At 40.3% G+C, this 19,322-nt stretch overlaps 6 protein-coding genes across 10 annotated transcripts; 1 reads left to right on the top strand and 5 right to left on the bottom strand.

Moving 5' to 3' along the window:
* Window positions 1-510: 510 nt before the first annotated feature.
* On the bottom strand, window positions 511-4,688 carry LOC1279636 (Krueppel homolog 2). Of its 3 annotated transcripts, none has more exons than XM_061659848.1 (5): window positions 4,510-4,688; window positions 2,971-3,132; window positions 1,535-1,784; window positions 1,322-1,455; window positions 511-1,248 (listed from the first exon to the last, which is right to left on the bottom strand). In XM_061659848.1, the coding sequence occupies exons 2-5, from the start codon at window positions 3,129-3,131 to the stop codon at window positions 1,011-1,013; spliced, it is 783 nt and encodes a 260-aa protein (XP_061515832.1). In that variant the 5' UTR covers window position 3,132; window positions 4,510-4,688; the 3' UTR covers window positions 511-1,010. The 3 variants fall into 3 exon arrangements, with proteins under 3 accessions (XP_061515832.1, XP_061515830.1, XP_061515831.1); XM_061659846.1 differs by having other exon boundaries at window positions 4,363-4,662; XM_061659847.1 differs by lacking the exon at window positions 4,510-4,688 and adding an exon at window positions 3,218-3,392.
* LOC1279635 (protein-lysine N-methyltransferase CG9154) lies at window positions 4,280-12,102 on the top strand. 2 transcript variants are annotated; one of them, XM_061659849.1, is made up of 4 exons: window positions 4,280-4,425; window positions 11,195-11,417; window positions 11,495-11,648; window positions 11,730-12,102. In XM_061659849.1, exons 2-4 carry the CDS (start codon window positions 11,220-11,222, stop codon window positions 12,092-12,094), a joined length of 717 nt encoding a protein of 238 aa, XP_061515833.1. In that variant the 5' UTR covers window positions 4,280-4,425; window positions 11,195-11,219; the 3' UTR covers window positions 12,095-12,102. The 2 variants fall into 2 exon arrangements, with proteins under 2 accessions (XP_061515833.1, XP_319397.5); XM_319397.5 differs by lacking the exon at window positions 4,280-4,425 and having other exon boundaries at window positions 11,061-11,417.
* LOC1269626 (uncharacterized) lies at window positions 4,932-10,850 on the bottom strand. 2 transcript variants are annotated; one of them, XM_061659845.1, is made up of 8 exons: window positions 10,572-10,850; window positions 9,585-9,972; window positions 9,187-9,494; window positions 8,827-9,105; window positions 6,196-6,272; window positions 5,449-6,125; window positions 5,302-5,384; window positions 4,932-5,231 (listed from the first exon to the last, which is right to left on the bottom strand). In XM_061659845.1, exons 1-6 carry the CDS (start codon window positions 10,714-10,716, stop codon window positions 6,039-6,041), a joined length of 1,284 nt encoding a protein of 427 aa, XP_061515829.1. In that variant the 5' UTR covers window positions 10,717-10,850; the 3' UTR covers window positions 4,932-5,231; window positions 5,302-5,384; window positions 5,449-6,038. The 2 variants fall into 2 exon arrangements, with proteins under 2 accessions (XP_061515829.1, XP_308269.4); XM_308269.4 differs by having other exon boundaries at window positions 6,196-6,356; window positions 10,572-10,846.
* A 9-nt stretch (window positions 12,103-12,111) lies between the features above and the next one.
* LOC1279634 (prefoldin subunit 1) lies at window positions 12,112-12,817 on the bottom strand. The gene is made up of 2 exons (XM_319396.5): window positions 12,587-12,817; window positions 12,112-12,509 (listed from the first exon to the last, which is right to left on the bottom strand). The coding sequence occupies exons 1-2, from the start codon at window positions 12,605-12,607 to the stop codon at window positions 12,144-12,146; spliced, it is 387 nt and encodes a 128-aa protein (XP_319396.4). The 5' UTR covers window positions 12,608-12,817; the 3' UTR covers window positions 12,112-12,143.
* Window positions 12,818-13,134: 317 nt separating this feature from the next.
* Window positions 13,135-14,604, bottom strand: LOC1279633 (uncharacterized). The gene is made up of 2 exons (XM_319395.5): window positions 14,276-14,604; window positions 13,135-13,856 (listed from the first exon to the last, which is right to left on the bottom strand). Exons 1-2 carry the CDS (start codon window positions 14,602-14,604, stop codon window positions 13,427-13,429), a joined length of 759 nt encoding a protein of 252 aa, XP_319395.3. The 3' UTR covers window positions 13,135-13,426.
* Window positions 13,135-16,409, bottom strand: LOC1279632 (mitochondrial import inner membrane translocase subunit Tim23). Its single transcript, XM_319394.4, has 4 exons — window positions 16,204-16,409; window positions 15,875-16,124; window positions 14,862-15,791; window positions 13,135-14,618 (listed from the first exon to the last, which is right to left on the bottom strand). The coding sequence occupies exons 1-3, from the start codon at window positions 16,256-16,258 to the stop codon at window positions 15,497-15,499; spliced, it is 600 nt and encodes a 199-aa protein (XP_319394.3). The 5' UTR covers window positions 16,259-16,409; the 3' UTR covers window positions 13,135-14,618; window positions 14,862-15,496.
* Window positions 16,410-19,322: the final 2,913 nt, after the last annotated feature.

Genomic DNA, 19,322 nt, shown 5'->3' with positions numbered 1-19,322 from the left:
CATTTCCAAGAGCATGTTAACCATAAGCATCGAAACATGTGTATGTATATAAAACATGTCCCATGTATGCCTTCGTGTTGTTAAATAAGGTTCTACAGCTGTTATGCGAGTTCTAAGAGTGTAATTTGCAAAGCTAATTAAAATATACATTAAGCTTAATGACTTCCCTCCAGTGCAAACTTGGCCATTAGATGTTTGTCTTTCTCTTTTGATAATTAACTCGACATCCTAAGTAATACGCTCTGGCCATTCTTTCTGAATAAAAAATCAACGCTTGATCTTCCGTTTATTGACTAACGCAGAGTGTAAAGAAGAAGAAAAAAAAGTTTGGCCATGGTAGAGATATGACTTGCAACAAATTAGAACAAAAAGCGTTATACTGTGTGTAAAATTACTCAAAAACTCACAATTTTGTTTCTTTCAGATGCTTAAATTTGAAGTGAATTACACACCAGATCAAATTTTCTCTTAAAGTTCATGTTCTCATAAGACAATTAGGAAAAACGAAGCTTTTACCCTCATTTTGTGACGAATTTTATTTCCATTTCCGCAGCATTTACGCATTCATTCACCCTCAACATATTAATTAACAAACGGCAATCTGATAGTATACAAACATATAGTAAAATGTGTGGGGGGAGGGGGACGTAAAATAAAGTGAACCAAAGAGCTACACGTAGGGATGTAGATGACTGATTTTATAGACGCTTTAACACCATTAATAACTAACACGTAGTCCTGAAGGTGAAGGTAAAACCCCGGAATCATGATAGGGCAGCAACACAACCCCAGTACACACTATTTGTTGCCCAAAAGGGGAAAGCATAGAGTTGCAGCTTTCCCTGAAAAGAACATAAATCCATCCAGGAGCGTAACGGTACGGTTGTTCAGTAGGCGTGCGTGCAAATGTATCTATACGACGGGTGGCGGGGTGTATGGGTGGGTGGTGGTGGTGGTGGTACGTGCAAAACAACATACAAAAAATGAATAATCATGCTTTGTTCCTACGATTACTGTCCCTGTTGTTGCGGCTGCACTACCGTAGGTGGTGCTAACCGGCTGATGAAACCGATCGCAGCGTGCAGACCTTTACGCAAAACCGGTGGTGTGCTTGCGCCATTGGCAAAATTCTCCGCCACCAATCGGAACTCGTAGAACATGTTTCGCGTGTAGGGATTGCGCCGGGACGAATAGCGCATTACCAAAAATTGATAGTACACCAGCGGTGTCATGATGCCGGCTTTGCCACTAAAATGTATAATTGTTTGCACCAATTAGCTCCCGCTTACAGTCATTGTCAAGTCGTTCTCTATATACTTACAAAAACACAAGCAGCACAGTTATTGGCATAATCAAAATCTCACTGCAGGCGGCAAGCCTAAGAATGTTGCGCGTCTGGAACTCAACCACTGAAATCAACAAACGGGCTCCCCACCAAGAATTTTGCCCCAGTGTCTGTAAAACAACAAATCAACGGAATTAGTGCGATAATGAAGGACCCAGTGGGCGAACCATTTTACGCATGCACACTTACGTCGAGTAGAGTCAAGGAATAGCTCGTGGAATGAAGCAGCGAGAAAAGGATGACGGGCAGAATGATCACTAATAACGGGTATACGTAGAGGAATATCAAAGAAAACAGCAGATAGTGAAACGAGTCCTCTAGCATCGTTTGCTGCAGATAGGCACGGGACAGCGTAAATGGAGGTAGACGTTGGTGTAACCGTATCGCACTGGTAGCTGCATTTGCCATCAGCACTTTGTAGTAGGCATTAACGGAGTTACTGAAATAGGATTAGTTTGATTGGAATTAGAATATTTAGCACTATGGTGGTGTTACTTTAAATGTCTAGCTCTGGCTGTGACTCATTTACATTTGACCTAAAAAAGAAGATTCAAATTATGCCGTTGAAAGAGATTCACGGATCAATTGTTCAGTCCTTATATTTAGATATTGTTTGTGTTGTGCAATTTAAACATATTTTTTGGTATTTTACGTTGATGAAAAAGTGTAAAATTTAAGCAAAATTTCATACACCCGTAAACTTAATAGTTAAGATGAAATAGGTAAAAGTTGATTTCGCTAGCCGTACTTTGCTTCCCAGGTTCAACACTGTCATGGGAAGTTATAGACTGTATCATTATTCGAAAAATTATTCTAACTCAATGGTTTACCTTACGGGCTATCATTAAACTTGACAATGAAAGCAATCGATCTAACTTCTGTTCTGTGTGTAATTCTTACATTTAGGAAGTTTAGGTGTTGTACTGCTCATGTTAACATACACCTGTAGAGCTGATAATCATCGTAACACGCATTATTGTTACAATTATGTATCGTGTATTCAAAACAATTGCTCCGTTTGGCGATTCAGCGTTCGCAAAAGCTTGAACGGCTCGCTTTCCCCCGCGCAGCACATTTCAACGACAGACGGGGTTGGTGGGGGGCCAAGGGGAAATCCGAAAGGGGCAAAGGCTGGAACTTGTAACGCCCCCCTCTCCTCCCCCCCCCGCCCCCTGCCACCGTCTTGAACGTTACATTACGTAAGAAAAGTGGAGCCGTCATCGCAAGCTTGGCATGTAAGTGTGGGTTTTGCGGGTGTAAATGTTGCGAGCATTCGATGTGTGATGTGAAAACGCGCAAATCGTTTAAACGATCCTGGGCCTAACACCGTGCCTGCCGCTAGTGCTGCACTTTTTTGTACAGTTGCATGCATCTTACTTGCCGCTTACTGACCGCTCCGCTCACAAAGATATCTCTTCATTACATGAGCACTTTTACCGCGAAGGCACAAAGTGTGCTGTGGTTGATTTTTTTGTACTCCGTTCTCTCTCTCTCTTTTTCATACATTATTTGGTTTTTCTTAGCTTGCACCATCTCCATGGCGGTCATCGTGGTGAGCGGTGAGGTCAGACGCGCTCGTAAGCCATTTGACGAGGTGTAATGATATCCGCCTAGTGCTTACTTACCCGTACAGGAACGGTAAGACATATCCTAGCGCAAAGTAGATGGTTAACACGCGGGACACCCATTGCGTCGTTTCCAGTTTGTTTGCCAAAACATGCTCCTTCAGTGCGGCAAAACCAGTTTGCCTCTGTTGCGATTGTTGATCTCGCTGTTGATCGCTCATCCTGCAATGTATGTGGGTTAAGGCAAGAAGAGATGTGTTTATTTAACAAATGGCTTAAGGTTCACAAACGCGTCCATAAAATGTACATTCAAACAGCTCTAAGCTGTCTGTTTCACATGCGAGAAACGAGGGCTGATAAGCGTTAACTCTTTTGCTATTGACAGGGTGTACAATTCCAGCTTTTATCACTATTATCAGTATGCTATTCCAAAGCTTATTGGGTGTCTATGTGCGTTCGAATCATGGTACGTGCAGTGTAAGAGTACTGGCCCTCCCGTCCCGTAAGAAAATGGTCGGAATTTAATCAGAGGCAAACCTCAATACACTGAGATTTATCTACAAGAGACTCAAACTGCGATAACCGCCAACAAGACGGCAATCGCTGCTACACATCGATGATATCAACCAGAGTAGAAATCGAATTTACCGTGCATCTTACTTTGCCTAAAACGCTAGCAAATAATGTTAATACCCCGATGCAGAAAATGAAGCAAAAGCAAAAGGAGAAAAGAAAGTTGCCGTAACGGGTGTTGCAATTGAGTAAGCATCCGTAGTTTTACCGCACGAAGTGTGGCAGCACACTACTCGAAAACGGAGCTTCGTTACCATGAACGCTATGAAACATAGATCACGTTTATTTCCTCCGCCTGCCAGCAGTATGCGATTAGAGATAAAATGGGAGATAAACTGATAAACTAATGGGAGTCATGATGGGTTGTACTCATCAATACGCCAGCTACAGAGATCCAGCTGCTCCTAGATGCTCCTAGAGACTAGAGAGGGCGCGTTTTAACCGTCATCGTCATTTTGATACACGCTATTCTGCCTACCGTTTTGAAATAATAATAATAATATTCTTGCAAACACGCTAGCAAAACGCAGAATCATAGGTTGGCTATAAATAAACTATGTCGGGTGGTAAAGAAAGTAGAGATTCTATATCAAACCGTTAACAATGACACAGCACGATTGCATTGTGTTGATTTGAATAATAGTCAATTATGTATGAAACAAAACTAGCAAAATTAACGTCCCCTATACACGACACATGAACCAAGCCATTGTTTCGGAAGTATTGCTGGCAATAGACGTAGGTAAAAGTAATCTACAATTAGGATGCATCTGATAAACTTGTTTTTCAAGATCATGTGAAATGTGTTAATAGGGAATCCACTTTGGCCGAGCCGCGTAGCGCTCGTTGCTGTCCCCATTTTCATCGCATTACACACACCTATCTACGCACGATTTCACCTGTGTGAGCGCACACCCTGGTCACTCAATCGATCCGAGACAGGTAATTATTGTTTCAGCAACAACACATACACAAGCACACACACATAGATCAAAAACACGCTTTTTAATGTAAATCTTACGTTACCTGTTCTATAGAATAATAGCAAATGAAGCTCCCCACACAAGATGCTATGCTAGTTTGGTCAGGTTTACTGCTAAATTAAAGTGCGACTGATTTATCAAATTGAGATCCGATTAGATTCCACGCACTTTCCTTTGACTTTATCTATGTTTGACGTTTGAGCGAAGAGTAAGCAGCGTAATGTCATCGTAACATCTAGCGTAGCAAGGTTGAGCCAAACATCCCAATTGACATTTTCGAGCACGAATAATCGGGAATTCGAGCAAATTCCCTTAAACTGGAGCCTTAAACTTACCTTAAACTGAACCAGTTTAAGGGAAATTTTAGTACAATTTCATGAAAACCGACCACTGTGCTTTGCTCTCTCCTGTCATTTCCAATTGTCATCATCGAAACGTCAAATGAAAAAACAAAACAAAACCAAATTGTTCGGTGATGCTTCATAAGCTGAAATCTAAAATTTGTTTTATTATTTCTGTCGGATTTTCTGCAAAACATAAAAAGGTACCTATTAATTAGGATAAATTGAAATCAAATGGTTCACTAAATAAACAAAATGTTCATTTAGGATACGTTTAGCGAAATGGCTTCAAACAACGTGTATAAAACGATAACGGCACCGATGGCATCATTTCCAGATCTCAGCGTAAAAGCGCAGGCATCGGTAGTACCAGCGACCCTCGTACCATTAAAGACATCCATATCTACATCACCATTATTCCTTCCTGAAAATGTACAACAAACCAATAACCCGGTGATTATCAAAACCGAACAAATGTGCCGGCCAGTACTTACCGTGAATGCCCCTGTGAAGCTCGTGCAATGGTCAAAAAAATCATCCTGCGTCCTTTCGGCATCTCCATTATCGGCTCCTGGCACTGTGAATCAAAACAACAAGCCAGTGGTTATAAAATCGGGACAAATGGGCCGACCACTCCTCACCGTGAATGCCCCTGTGAACCTGGTTCAATCGTCAGCCATCGCATCCTCGCCCCGCGTCCTTTCGGCATCACCGTCATCAGCTCCTTGCACTGCGAAACAGGCAAAGAGACCAGTGATTATTAAATCTGAACGAATTTGCCGACCAGTCCTTCACGTGAATGCCCCAGCGAAGCTCGTGCAATCATCAGCATCCTCGCCCCGCGTCCTTTCGGCATCACCGTCATCAGCTCCTGAAAGTGCAAAACAGGCAAATAGACCAGTGATTATTAAATCTGAACGAATTTGCCGACCAGTCCTTCACGTGAATGCCCCAGCGAAGCTCGTGCAATCATCAGCATCCTCGCCCCGCGTCCTTTCGGCATCACCGTCATCAGCTCCTGAAAGTGCAAAACAGACAAATAGACCAGTGATTATTAAATCTGAACGAATTTGCCGACCAGTCCTTCACGTGAATGCCCCAGCGAAGCTCGTGCAATCATCAGCATCCTCGCCCCGCGTCCTTTCGGCATCACCGTCATCAGCTCCTGAAAGTGCAAAACAGGCAAATAGACCAGTGATTATTAAATCTGAACGAATTTGCCGAGCAGTCCTCAACGTAAATGCCCCAGCAAAACTGGTACAGTTGTCAACATCAGCATCATCATCTCGCATCCTCTCGGCATCATCATCAATACTTCCTAAAAATATCAAAGCAACCAATAAGCCAATGATTATTAAAACCGAACAAATGTGTCGGCCAGTCCTCACCGTGAACACTCCAGTGAAGCTCGTCCGACCACCAACATCCTCATCCAGCATCATTTCGGCATCATCCTTATTGCTTCCTGGAACATCAAAGAAAACCAAATCATCAGGACCGCAAAACTCAACTTCGTCCAGTATCCATGTCGCAAGCCTTGCTGCAGATCCTGAAAATGAAAATGCCAAAAAACAACCAGTGATTATCTCAGCAGTACAACAACACCTGGCCCAGTCTTCAACCGGGAAACCAAGATATACGTATAGCCCTCCAATACCATCTGTTGCTTCTGAAGCTCTGCAACAAACACCATTCGGCGAAATTGAAATTTCGGCACGGCATGGATCTTCAGCAATGGAGATAAGTGATGCAGAGTTTAAGAGAACAACCCTTAAAAAATTGTCCAACATTAACACGTCTATAGCAGGTGTTTGGGCCGAAATGGAGTATCGCACAGACCATCGAAGAAAATTCACCGAAGCAATGGATCAGGAAAATATACCAATTCAAATACCTCGCCTTACAACCGCTGCAGAACTGAAATCTTTTAATGATCAGTTGGCTGAAGACACATATTTTCAAAATATTTGTTACCAGTTAACACAAAGAATTCAAACCAAAACAAATGATGCCAAGGGTCGAATGCACAATAGTTTTATATTATTATTTGCTAAAGAATTAGTTGTGCAGTGCAGCTGGCGTGGCGGGGGCAAAAATGGACCAAAGATTCCAATGAATCAAAATGTTAATGTAATTAAATTATTTAAGAGAATAGGAGAGGACGATATTTTTGCTGTTAATATTGACGACGTAGAACGTTTTCTTAAAAAAAGTTAGATAACGCTCAAAGCAGCTTGCAAAACTGCAAAGGAAAAATCAAGAGCTCTAGTAAAATTTATCATACACGCAATAATAGAATTAATAAATAAGTTATTATTATTATTTATTTAAATCTAAACCCTTCCTTATCTTTTACACTCACTAGCAATATGTAGACTCTACTTTGACGAAATATTTAAGATAATTTTTTTTAACAAACTGATCAAATCAGATATAACATAATCAAATTTATCTATAAACAAGCTTATGTAATAAATTAAATGTGAAAATTAGGACTATTTTTATTTCTAGTTGGTTTGATTCACTCAAAAATAAAACGTTTTAATCATATCAAGCAACGGAACTACAAAATGGTTTTGAAATCATAAATAAGTCTAAGATAACATTCCACCCAATACAGACGTATAAACTATGTGAAGTTTATTGAAGAGAAAAATCGCAAAAATAAAATTTCAAAACATGAGACATGCAGTAAATTAATTAAATTAATGAAACAAGCATTACCATGTAGTTTTTTTACAAGTAAGAATTTTAATTGCTACAAACAACATCTACCATGCATCAGGAATAATATGATATTAAATAATTACGATGATAAGACCCACCGCTTTCCCATGCAAAAGCGTTTGAAAATAGTTCATGAAGAATTTCCTAGGCAATACTTAAACAGCATTGCACTAAAAATAACACGTTTTATGAACACAAATGGTTTCAAACGCTTTTGCATACACATTCTATTTTTTATCATCATAACTAAAAATACCAACAAAACTACAAACAAACTACAACTACGAGCAAATAAGTGGTTAGCTACAGAATGATTCTTAAAGTATAATGTTAGTGAATACGTGTTACTGAATTTTAATCCAACTGGAGGGTATGCAAAAGAGGGGAAAAAACAACTGTGCCAGGTTTTGATGGAGGATAGACAGCTACAAGTTTACATCTAATATCTAACAGAGAAATGTTTACGTCACACGTCTGAACATTTGCATCAACTTTATGAATAAGAATGTCTAAAGATGAAAATACCGATTCTGGATCATCCGCACGCAAAGCAAATGAAAATAAGCTGGAGCTGCATTCAAATTGTTTTCCAGATACTATAAAACATCCATTACTCTTTTCAACTCCTAAAAATTGAATAATACCATTACCCTTTGTTAGAAGCCATTGGTCTCTTGGCAAAGGGCTTAAAAGAAAGTTTGACTCTAAAAAGATACCTTTACCATTTCTAGTTAAATGGGGAAATTTGCGTTTTTTGCTTGCAGCAGCTACTTCGGTTGCGGAACGTTCTTCATAACGTGCTGCAACTTGGACGCTACATCTAAAGCCTGAACGGGACGAGCGTTTTAAAATTTGCAAATAATTCTCGTAGTCATAAGTAGAATGCTTATGCAACGGTCCGTAATTAAAACAGTCTCGTGCTATATGCTGAATATTATGGACATTGCTTGTCAGCTCGCCACGGCCATAAATCTTTCCGTAATCCTTGACAAAACTGTTAAGGAATTCAGCGGCACGTTCCCAATGACGTCGATGGAATGAGGAGGAAAATATTGTTACTCCGCAGAAATACAGCAGAAAATGGCAATAGGCTTTTTCAGGCAAAACATCTTCCATTAACACGGGACTTACATATAGCAAGTAAGATCTGAATTCCGTACCCTTCCAATATCGAATTACATTCAGCCCTCTGAGTTTGCGATGAATCTCAGAGGGAAGTTGTACGCTGATAAGAAATTCAGATATCACTTGCTTTTGACCCTTGGACCAGGTAGGAATATTTTCATACTTACCACCTATAAGACCGCACAAGTGTCGGCGAGTCGCACCCTCATCGCATAAGTGCAACCCACAACTAGTCGGTAATTTATCCACCATATCAAAATTATCAAGGTCTTCCAGGGGTGAACGCCATTCCTGGTGATGACCCGGACAATCCCTAGATTTAAATCCATGGTGCGTTCGTAGAGGAGCGCCAACGGAGTCGAAAATAATTTTTTTTCCAGGTTTATAGTATTCCCCAACACAGGTACACCTCATACAACCGTGATATCCATTGAAGTAGGTTGTTGCTGCAAAACACAAACATAATTAGCGTTACACAAGCTCCAGATAATTGTGTACATATAAGCAATAGTTGTATGTTTACCTACCTTTAAGGAAAGCCCGCGCAGGAGAATCTGCAATAATAGCTTGGATCGAGAATTTTATCATTTTATCTCCGATCCGCAATCCCCTTCGATGAATGTCATTTGCCTCCTCTACAAACTGTCTTAAAAATACTTCCAGACTGGTTGGTTTTGCTGGTCCACAAAACACTGCGATCATCATAATTGGGGCTGAGGGCAGTTCTACAATCTTCATAAGGATGGGCCAGAGCTGTGTAGGTCCACCTCTATGAAGAGGGAGTCCGTCGGTGGATACCTGTATCGACAATTCGTCGATTGATGGAACAGTTGACCTAAATGAATGAGAATGAAAAAATCCAAATACAATTAAAATACACACATTTACCAGACACTGTTTAGGCTAAATTATTTTCAAAACTTACTTAAAATAATTGACGAGATTATTTTCTATCCCTTTGTACCAAAATTCGCCGCCCGCTATCGATTGTATCTCTTCCCCGATGGTTTTTGGCGTTTTCAATAGCGTGCGAGAATCCTTCGGAAGAAGTAAATCTGTCCATATTCCCAAAATAGCTAAAATTTCATTTACCGACGAGCGTGGCTGATTACGTACAACTGCCCAAGTTCGCAAACATTCACCAATATCGCTATGGTTGTTGCAGTTGTGAGCAGTTGTGGACCCTTCAGCCACGGCGTCGGTTTCGCTTTCAGAAGAACGATCACTGATGTAATCGGTATCGCTGTTGTGAGACGATGTTCCCATAAGCACTTCTGCATCGTATTCTGGATCATCGTACTGGGATGTTAAACCTGCAAGATAAAATAAAGTATAAATGGCAAATTATTTTCATTGTGTTCATCGTTGTTGCTGCTGGTGAAATGTTTCGTTTTTTTTTTCGAATAGAACAATCCGAATGAGTTCGATTGACCAAATGTTATCATAGTATTTTCATAGTCCTGGACCATACTACAGCAAAGAAAATATAAACACTTTATCGTTGTTATTTAAGAACACATCACACAAATTGATACGATAAAATCCAAGGCATCGTGTCAATCGTGTAATCAACAATCTACGACACTTTTTGTTTACAAAATAATAATGAAATTGTCGCACACACGAATGGTAAATACACATTTATTCTTTAAAATAACACAGATGGAACATTATCTGTAGAATATTTCTGCAACAAAATACATTGGTACATTCGGTACCGGCCGGTACACTTCGGTCGTCATTTTGCTACCATTATAATAACATTAGGAATCGGAAATATTATTTGTCATTTTAGATAACTAGAACAAAGAAGCACTTGGAAATTTCACTCACTCACTCACTCACTGCTCCTAACAAACAACATACCCAAACGAATACGTAATATATTAATAATTAATGTAGTTAAACTCACCGATATTACGGTGCACCACTCCGCTTGTTCCCGCATCATCATCACCCAACATATTCTGCCGATCATACTCCGTCGACATAGCTGCAAGCTTTTTGTTCCGTCGAGAAATAACTTTTCTGCTCCTCTTCATTGGTTGTGTAGCCATTTTACTGAAAAAATCCAACAAATTTTCACAAAACAATAGAGCACAAAATTTATTTTGTTCTTTCGTCAAACACCAAAGCCAAATAAATGACAGCTGGAAATGATGCCATCGTCGTTCGCTACAAGAAGATCACACGCACACAATCATACTTGCCACTTCCTACACGCGTGATCACACACACATCCATACTTTTGGACGGTTCGAGCACCAATCGAGCAAATTTAGAACAAAATTTTAGTACCAATGTCAATTGGGATGCTTTTCACCCGCCATGCCAAATGATTAATTTTTATTTTTTCCAAGAAACCATATTTTTATCTACTTTCTCATGTTTTGTGTTCATTAAGTGTAAGTTAAAATCATTGAGCTAAATTATTTTAAATTAAACCTCATTTATCCTGGTTGATGTGTGGTTCCTTTGGATAGTGATAGAGATGACATGGTGTTATCGCCTGTGTGTTTGAATAACTCTTCACAGGATGCGGGCCTGTTCATAATTATTTATGTTTACAATCGATCCTCACATGGCTCTGCCTGAATCGAAAATATCTGCTCTTGCAGAAGATACCAGTGATGATGAGGCATGCGTTTTACCAGCAGACACGATGCTCATCTTGCAACAGTTCCTACAAGAGAAGGCTTTAAAAGAGCGCTCTGAAGAAGCCGGACCTGAGTCGGCAGGATGCTTTGAAGAAAATTGGGTAAGAAAACAATACATAAGGAAGCAATAGGGTGAGCCATCATCATAAAAAAACGCATATATTCTCTTTCCCAACAGCAACTAAGCCAATTTTGGTACAACGAAGAAACGAAACAGAAACTTGCACTAATCGTGAAACATCTGCAAGAAAATAATCCTTCCGATACGTTTCAAGTAGCGCTTCTATCTGCACCGTCTGCGTTTAAGCACGTGGTGAAGGAAAATAAGAACGGTAAGCTTTTGTCGGTTCATGTTCAGCTCGCGTAAGAGTATTGTGGCTCCTTGATGCACAGACTTTCTGTACCGATTTCAGCTATGCTATTTGAATTTGACGAACGATTTGCTTCCTATGGAGAGAACTTTCAGCAATATGACTACAATAGAGCATTTGATGCGGGCTACATGGACGCGTATGCCCATCAATTCAACCTGGTAATCGCCGACCCACCGTTCCTGTCTGAAGAGTGTATTGAAAAGATGGGGGTGATAGTGAAAAAGATTACCAAGCAGGAGGGCAAAATTGTTCTTTGCTCTGGGGCCGTAGTGCACGATTGGGCAAAGAAGCATTTCGGTGTTAGCATGTGCGAATTTCGGCCAGAGCATGAACGTAACTTAGGCAATGAGTTTCGATCGTACGCTAATTTCGATTTGGACAGCATCTTGAATAAAGAACAGTGATTTTGCAAGCAGTGTAGTTCTTGTTAACGTAAATCACAACGCATTGCGTTTATTCCGCCGGTTTTCCATTCGTTTCGGTTGTTTCTGACTTTTTCTGCTGCACCAGCTCACGAAGGCTCTCTTCCTGCTCCTTGAGATTTTTGATCAAGAAGTCTTTGTTCTTTTCACACTGAGTAATTATTTCTTCGTAGGAAGCATGGGTCGTTTTCAGCTGTTCGGTTAGTGTCGGAACATCGTTCAGCACGTACATACGCCCCACCGACGCGTATACTCTAGTTTCTGGAGCAAGGTTGGAGATGTGTCGATTCGTTACTTCAATGCGTTGCTTCGAAAGCTTCAGACTGTCCATTTTCATATCAAGTAGCCGGATCTTCTTTGTTGACTCGATCTTGTTCACCTGCATTTCAGTAAATGCCTAAAAATGGATGCGAAAGCCGACAAACCCATGAATAGAAATGGCTGCGTTCACGGCACAATTCGACTATATGCTACCTTTTTGAGCTCCAGATCCATATTTACGAGTTGGTAATAGCGGCACTTCGTGGTTTTCGTAGGTGGAAAGGATTATTTACCGCTTTTTCACAATTTGTTTTTGCATGTGCAAGACGAACACGATTGAGCGAAATTTGGGAAACCAATTTGACTGACAAGCAAACTTTGCTGTCAAATATACCGTCCTTTCTCGATGAACAGTGGAATGCCCTCGGTCATCACGAGAACCCTTGTGTGCATACTGTGCGATTTAATTTCAACTCTTTGTGAATCTGAACAAAAAATTACAAGACATCAGATGCAGAAAATACAGATGAAGTAAAATGCATATTTTTTATTGCTATTACGCTATATTAAACTGTAAAAAAATCATTCATAAAGATATGATTTTTCGGAAGTTTCTGAAAAGATAATCGTCTGTGAAAATATATTGATTGTAAATTCAACTCGATATGTATCATTTAAATGAAACTCGTGTAAATGGACACAGCTGATTACGCGTGCAATTGTGAAATTGATTCTCGCATCACAATAAAACAATAAAACCGTTTTAAGTTGTACATATGGTATTTACGATTTAGTACCATTCATTTAAGTTTTATTTAAAAAAAATACGGTGGTAAAACACCGATTCGTGCAAATCGTAGTTTTTTTTTCTCTTTTCTTCGGAATGTCTACTCTACTCGTGTGCTTGATAAAATATGAAAATTTGTAAAAATGTGTAGATCTTACATTCTTTAAAATGAAGGCACAATCGGTATGCATGGCATGTAAGGAATGCATCTTAAAAGCTGCCTAATACTATCACTTCAAACGATCGTGATTGCCCTCGTAACAGTATTAAATGCGCAAGTCTTTACTGGCGCGTGCTCGTTTAGCATTGATTACCACCGTCCAAATCCACAAACCAACACAAATCCACGAACAAACTAAACCTATAATCAATGCAGCTGCTGTATTAATTCTTCCCTCTCGGTGTCTGTCGAACGAAACGTCCAAATGTAAATAATCCATAAAATCAAATACCGATGAACATGAAATGCGGCTTTGAATGATGGGTACTAAGCTGCCGTTTGCCTGCATATACTTGATAAGTTCGTTGCGTTGCTGCTTGCAGGTAGTCAAGAATCCGTCCAAATACATCGCAGCATGTACAAGCGTAAGAACCGCCATCAAACTTCCAATGACGCTAGCCGGTATCCAGTAGTAAGGACTGATGTCGTCCTCTTCCACATCAGTTTTGGTCGTCATTAAAATTACATCTCCAGATCTGTGGAACAATAATCACACACATAATGTACAATGGTGTTCATATAGCACAATTAGTTTTGCTTGAATTTGTCTAATTGTAAAACATTTGCAATTACAGTCAGAATTCAATAGTTGAACGCTCTTTAGTTGGTATGCTTTTTAGTTGGACGCTCGATAGTTGGCTGACAGTTCAATTAAAAAGGGTATGAAAAAATTGGTTTTTTGAAAAATTCGCAAAAATCTCAAAGGTCTTCCGCGAAAAATTTCAGATTTTTTTTTGTATGGAAAACGTGCCAACTAAAAAGCACATATTCGATAGTTGGCAGAGAATCGAAGTTCAACCAGTGAGTTCAGACTGTATTCCATTTTACAGTTTTACGGCAGACTAACCCTTAGCCAACTAAGAATGTCCATAGATTTCTTTCCCGGAACAATTACCTTTGCCTAACGGTGGCTGTACCCGGGTAGCGACGACGGCGTCCGAAGCATACCCGGAAGACATGGAATATTCCAAAGATAAAGCAGAATATTATGGGTAACACCAATCCGTACGCTGCCCAGTGACAATAGGCGACATGGCCTCCGGTGAAAAACGTAGCAGTTGACCGGCCATGCAAAATACATCCGCAGTTAGTTTCAACACAAGTATCCAACACATATCGCCAGTGCTGCCATGCTACGGTTGTCGATATACAGCACACGAAAGATAAGGTCGCAATAATCGGATAGAGATAAGCGAGCTGCTTCTCGCTTCGATACTGATTCATGTTTAGGTTTCACACTGCAAAAGAAAAGATTTAGATGGGTAATATTACAATACTTAATTTGTTCTATGCATAGTGGTGACTACCGACAAAAGTGAAAACTGGGCGTGGAAATCGTGCCAATGAACTTAGCGTTCCATCTTGTCACTTTCCTTTTCTGTCCTGGGTATGAAGTTAATTTGTTTGAAGATTCTCAAATGTATAGCACACCACATGCATATCATCTTTATGATAATGTTTAACTGACTGATGCTACTCACCTGATTATTTCCAAATTTACGAATATTTATTCCAAATGAACCGAAGCGACTGCAAACAAACACACACAATTTAATGTAAACAGCAAGCCATTAATTTGAAGTTTACATGCGTGGATACGTAGTGGTTACACTCAAAGACTGTCAAACGATGGTTTGTTGTCAAAGCGTTTAATGGCCAAAAAGTTCAGTGTGAATAATTGCACCATAAATTATGCTTTTTTCAAATCATTCCTCTGAAAGTTTACAGAACTTAAAACAGTTTCGATAAAGAACAAAGAAAACAAACTACATAAATGTTTCGGTGAACCAAGATCAAACAGAAAAAAAACTGTTTACAATTTTAGACTGAACTGTTCTGTCGATTACGAGTTTATTGCCCGATTATGGTAAGGTTTCAAGTAGTTGCACCAGCTTCACGCGATGTTCCTACATTTCGAGAGAAAGATTTAAACGTAAATGAGCCTACAGTAATTTACACTTAGTTGAATGCTCGTAGTTAAATCACATCTTCTCGCGATTGTTTTGAACATGATCATGAACTCGGTTTCATGCAGTTCATGGTGAATTGTTCACATTAAGGATTTTGTTTTTAAAACTAACAAATTAACAGTAGATTCTAAACCAGTTACTTTCATTTACAAGTATTGTGACTTGAGATCACTCAGTTTTTTTGAGCCTCCACCAGCCACACTCCAGAGCACATACATTGATGTTAGCGCTAATCCAATGCCACCACCGATGGCACATTTCCGAAGACCTGCTGTGGATTTGTACAGTAGACCAGTAGCACCACCAGCGGCAATTGTATTAATCTCATCGTCTTCGCCTCTAGCATACTGTAGTAGGACACCAAACGCCGAATACATGACCGCTATCGTACCGAACGTGTTGGCGGTCGCTGCGCCTTGTTTCATTACATGGTTTAGCAATCTATGAATGAATAAATTAATATGAATAAATTTCCATGAGTCATTTTCATCGCAGTCAATTGAAATACATTCTACGATACGTACTGTGTTCGACGCAGTTTTCCTGTTTGGTTTGCAAGTCTCGTTGCATTCATTCCATTGTACAGTCCACCAGCGCCACCAATGCACGCACCAATCATAGCTGAGGAACCAATCTGTGAGAAAGCGAGTTCGAACCGTCCTCGCTGTTTGGATGCTCCTTCGGGAAAAATAAACTCGGGTTGCGTTTGCAGGTACCGAGTATCGTAGTTCAAATACGGCGACAAAGGCTGCAGTTGGGGACTTGCGGCGATTCCTGTTGACAGAAGGAGCACCACGATGCTTAGTCGAATGTTGCGTAATTGAGTTGTCGAGTCTGCGAACCAAATACATACCGGAAGATTGTGGAGCTCCGAAGGATAGAGGTTTACTTAAGAAGTCGTCGCTCATTTTGTGCTGGGGAATGGTATAATTTTCCAGATATCAATCAGTAAAAGTACGATGAAAATGTGCCCAACACGGAGGGGGTGTTGTTATGATAATCTTTTCAACTGACAGTTGTGACAGCCGATGAGCCATTGTGAAAGCCACATGGTCATTCACATTGGCATTTAATCGAAATAATTATATTTACAGTAACATTCACACCAACTCTCTACAATTTGGAGCAAGAATACATTCTCAATACAGGCGGTCCCCGAGATACACGGTTAATGGGGACCGAAAACGGCCGCAAAATACCGCGTATCTCGAATTTCCGCGTAAGTCGAATCTCGTGATTTCCAGCTAAAATATCACTAATTTTCGTGTAATTTTGCAAGTAAGGGGTGGTTTTAGTCACTTTATGAATTATTTGATATTATTCTGACTGAATATAACTGTTTTAAACCTTTTTAAATAGTTTTTAACATTCGATTAAAACGGAAATTATTTGGCAATTTGCAATTGATGTGTCAAATCAGTACAATTTGCTCAAAGAATTGTCAAATTTAGAAAACCGCGTATCTCCGAATCCGCGTATAAGAGGTACCGTGTATCTCGGGGACCGCCTGTAGTTTACATTATTTTGGATACAGTCTGTTCCCGAGGTACGCGGTTCTCGACTTAAATGGATTCTGAGATACAAGATATTTTTATCAGCATGATTTTTTTAATGTTGAAAAGCAATCCATGTAGATAAAAATATCTCTTGCGCCAAAGATTAGGTTTAACCGAATAGAATGTTAAATATTAATTTAAAAAGGAAAGAAGCTCAATTGGATCGAATCAATATATTTCTTGCATGGCGTTTTGCCAATCTGCTGCATATCATAGTCTAAATAGTATTCTAACCTCCAAAGCAAAATTAATTACAATATTCGTGTCAACAGATACTCCGCTATCAACACCATCGACCATCAAAATTATTTCTCGCTTGCTAATATGAAGTAGATTTGTAATAAGAGTTAAATATTTAAATAAATAGCACCGCCGTTCTAGCGCTAGCGATAGTTAACTTCAATGCGAAACTCTACAACAATGCAGACGTAATGCAAAAACGATCAAAGCGAAGAAAGCTTCACTGACTGTCTATCTCCCAACAGATGGCGCCACCAAAAAATCTTAAAGTTTTTAAATGTTCCACTCTATTCGATTTAGACTGAGATTTGTGTCGTTTAAACTAGTGATGGTCTTCCGGAAAAGCATCATCGGCTCTCAAACGCTTCCAAACAATTCAGGCGATATCAAACAGATAGTTCCAATCGGAGCCGTCCAGAGCCGTTCGGAACCGCCAGTCGGTAGACGGAACCGACATTGAACGGCTGCGACGGCTCTGACTATTTCAACCATCCCGACGGTTCCGGACAGCTTCGGACGACTCTGAAGGATCCGACGATTCCGACTACGGACGGCTTCATACGACTCCGGAAGGTTTCGACAGCTCTGGTTGCTGACTAGTGGATCGGAACGGTTCCGGATGGTCCCGATTTGAGTTTTGTACCTACCTCCCGAAGTGACGAAGCGATTCTGACGGAGTCTAACCGGGTTTTCGTCTTGACCCAACACAGGGTTGAAATGAACAGAAGTATCTTTACGATCGTAATACTCTAATAGTTGTAATTACACACACACACCCAAGACGACCAACATTTTTTTAATTTAGGAAAAAAACCTCATCACTAGGTTGGACCTAGAGTCTTTTTAGGCATTTTAGCCGCTAGGCTTAAAAGTACAAGATCTCTTGAGCGAATCTGTACAGCTTCGTATCTCTCATTTTTGTGCATTTACAGTCAGAATTCAATAGTTGAACGCTTTTTAGTTGGCATGCCTTTTAGTTGAACGCTCGATAATTGGCTGACAGTTCAATTAAAAAGCATGCGTTTGTATGGGAAAACCGGTTTTTCTAAAATTCACGAAAATCTCATGGCATGCTGAGAAAAATTTCAGATTTTTTTTGTATGGAAAAACGTGCCAACTAAAAAACACATATTCAATAGTTGGCAGGGAATCGAAGTTTAACCAGTGAGTTCGGACTGTATTTTTAATTTCCCAGTCGTTTAATCTCAATTTGTGGCGCTTTGAATACCTGCATACCAGAATCATCATAGATTTTTATGCTATGTGCAGCTGTTCGGCTTTCACAAACAACTCTACGATCAATTTGAAATAATGTTTAAAAGCAAATGGGGATTTAAAGTTTTGTAAAAAAATGCACTTTTAATGTATTCTGAGGAAAATAAGGAAAAAGGAAAAAATCAAATAAATACAATAGACAGACAAAATATCCTTGGCGTAATAAGTAGCACATATACGATGCCCTAGGCCCTAAGCGGTAACAATGTCATGGCCTCTCTGTTACTAAAATATATAGGGCTAATATGACACTCTTACAAACTTTGGAGCTCTCACATCGACGAAGCCATTATCCGTTTAATCAACGTATTGTTAAAGCTGCCATTGTCAGTGGTGGATTAACACGAGTGGAGGCCCTAAGCGGACACACGAATGTAGGCCTTTCTGAAGTGTCGAGCGAGAAGTTGTAAGAGAAAGATTGAGAAGCAAATTTACTTGTGAACGGGCGGTAAGTTCCTTTTCTTGGGCCTTCTTCGAGACATCGGGACTAGTGATCTGCTCTCTGGAGCGCATCCACGACTCCGATCCGACTCCAACTATTGTCCGATTCTGACTCCGGCAAAATGGAACCACTACATCTGCCCGGAGTCGCCCGGAGCCTTCCGGAGTCGTACAGAGTTGTCCGGAGTCGTTCGGAGTCATCCGAACAACTCCGAACTACTCCTAACGACTCCGGATGACTCCTTACGACTCCGGATGACTCCTAACGACTCCGGATGACTCCGAACAACTCCGGACGACTCCGAACGACTCCGAATGACTCTGAATGGCTCCTGGCGATTCCGGACGACTCTGAACGACTGGGGATGATACAGGGCGGACCTACCTTCCGGAGTCGATTCCGAATTAATCGTAGTCGGATCAGAATCGACTCCGGAATTTTGCCAACTTTACCCATCAC

The sequence above is a fragment of the Anopheles gambiae genome, chromosome 3 (assembly GCF_943734735.2).
Source record: "Anopheles gambiae chromosome 3, idAnoGambNW_F1_1, whole genome shotgun sequence".
In the NCBI taxonomy this organism is placed as follows: Eukaryota; Metazoa; Arthropoda; class Insecta; order Diptera; family Culicidae; genus Anopheles; species Anopheles gambiae.
Note: the sequence above shows the minus strand (reverse complement) of the source record. Positions and strands in the feature narration are given on the sequence as shown.

Excerpts from the sequence above, each read along its gene's own strand:
- LOC1279636 (XM_061659847.1), bottom strand. Across the intron at positions 1,785-2,970 it reads GTCTTACCGTTCCTGTACGG|TAACTCCGTTAATGCCTACT; the intron begins GTAAGTAAGCAC and ends ATCCTATTTCAG. Across the intron at positions 1,249-1,321 it reads ACTGTGCTGCTTGTGTTTTT|TGGCAAAGCCGGCATCATGA; the intron begins GTAAGTATATAG and ends TATACATTTTAG.
- LOC1269626 (XM_308269.4), bottom strand. The coding sequence starts at position 10,716 with ATGGCTACACAACCAATGAAGAGGAGCAGAAAAGTTATTTCTCGACGG. Across the intron at positions 9,973-10,571 it reads AGTGGTGCACCGTAATATCG|GTTTAACATCCCAGTACGAT; the intron begins GTGAGTTTAACT and ends TTTATCTTGCAG. Across the intron at positions 6,126-6,195 it reads GCTTCACTGGAGTGTTCACG|GAAGTATTGATGATGATGCC; the intron begins GTGAGGACTGGC and ends TGATATTTTTAG.
- LOC1279635 (XM_061659849.1), top strand. The coding sequence starts at position 11,220 with ATGTTTACAATCGATCCTCACATGGCTCTGCCTGAATCGAAAATATCT. Across the intron at positions 11,418-11,494 it reads GATGCTTTGAAGAAAATTGG|CAACTAAGCCAATTTTGGTA; the intron begins GTAAGAAAACAA and ends CTTTCCCAACAG. Across the intron at positions 11,649-11,729 it reads GGTGAAGGAAAATAAGAACG|CTATGCTATTTGAATTTGAC; the intron begins GTAAGCTTTTGT and ends TACCGATTTCAG.
- LOC1279634 (XM_319396.5), bottom strand. The coding sequence starts at position 12,607 with ATGGATCTGGAGCTCAAAAAG. Across the intron at positions 12,510-12,586 it reads TGGATCTGGAGCTCAAAAAG|GCATTTACTGAAATGCAGGT; the intron begins GTAGCATATAGT and ends ATCCATTTTTAG.
- LOC1279633 (XM_319395.5), bottom strand. The coding sequence starts at position 14,604 with ATGAATCAGTATCGAAGCGAGAAGCAGCTCGCTTATCTCTATCCGATT. Across the intron at positions 13,857-14,275 it reads ACAGCCACCGTTAGGCAAAG|ATCTGGAGATGTAATTTTAA; the intron begins GTAATTGTTCCG and ends ATTGTTCCACAG.
- LOC1279632 (XM_319394.4), bottom strand. The coding sequence starts at position 16,258 with ATGAGCGACGACTTCTTAAGTAAACCTCTATCCTTCGGAGCTCCACAA. Across the intron at positions 16,125-16,203 it reads CGGAGCTCCACAATCTTCCG|GAATCGCCGCAAGTCCCCAA; the intron begins GTATGTATTTGG and ends TTCTGTCAACAG. Across the intron at positions 15,792-15,874 it reads GGAAAACTGCGTCGAACACA|ATTGCTAAACCATGTAATGA; the intron begins GTACGTATCGTA and ends ATTCATTCATAG.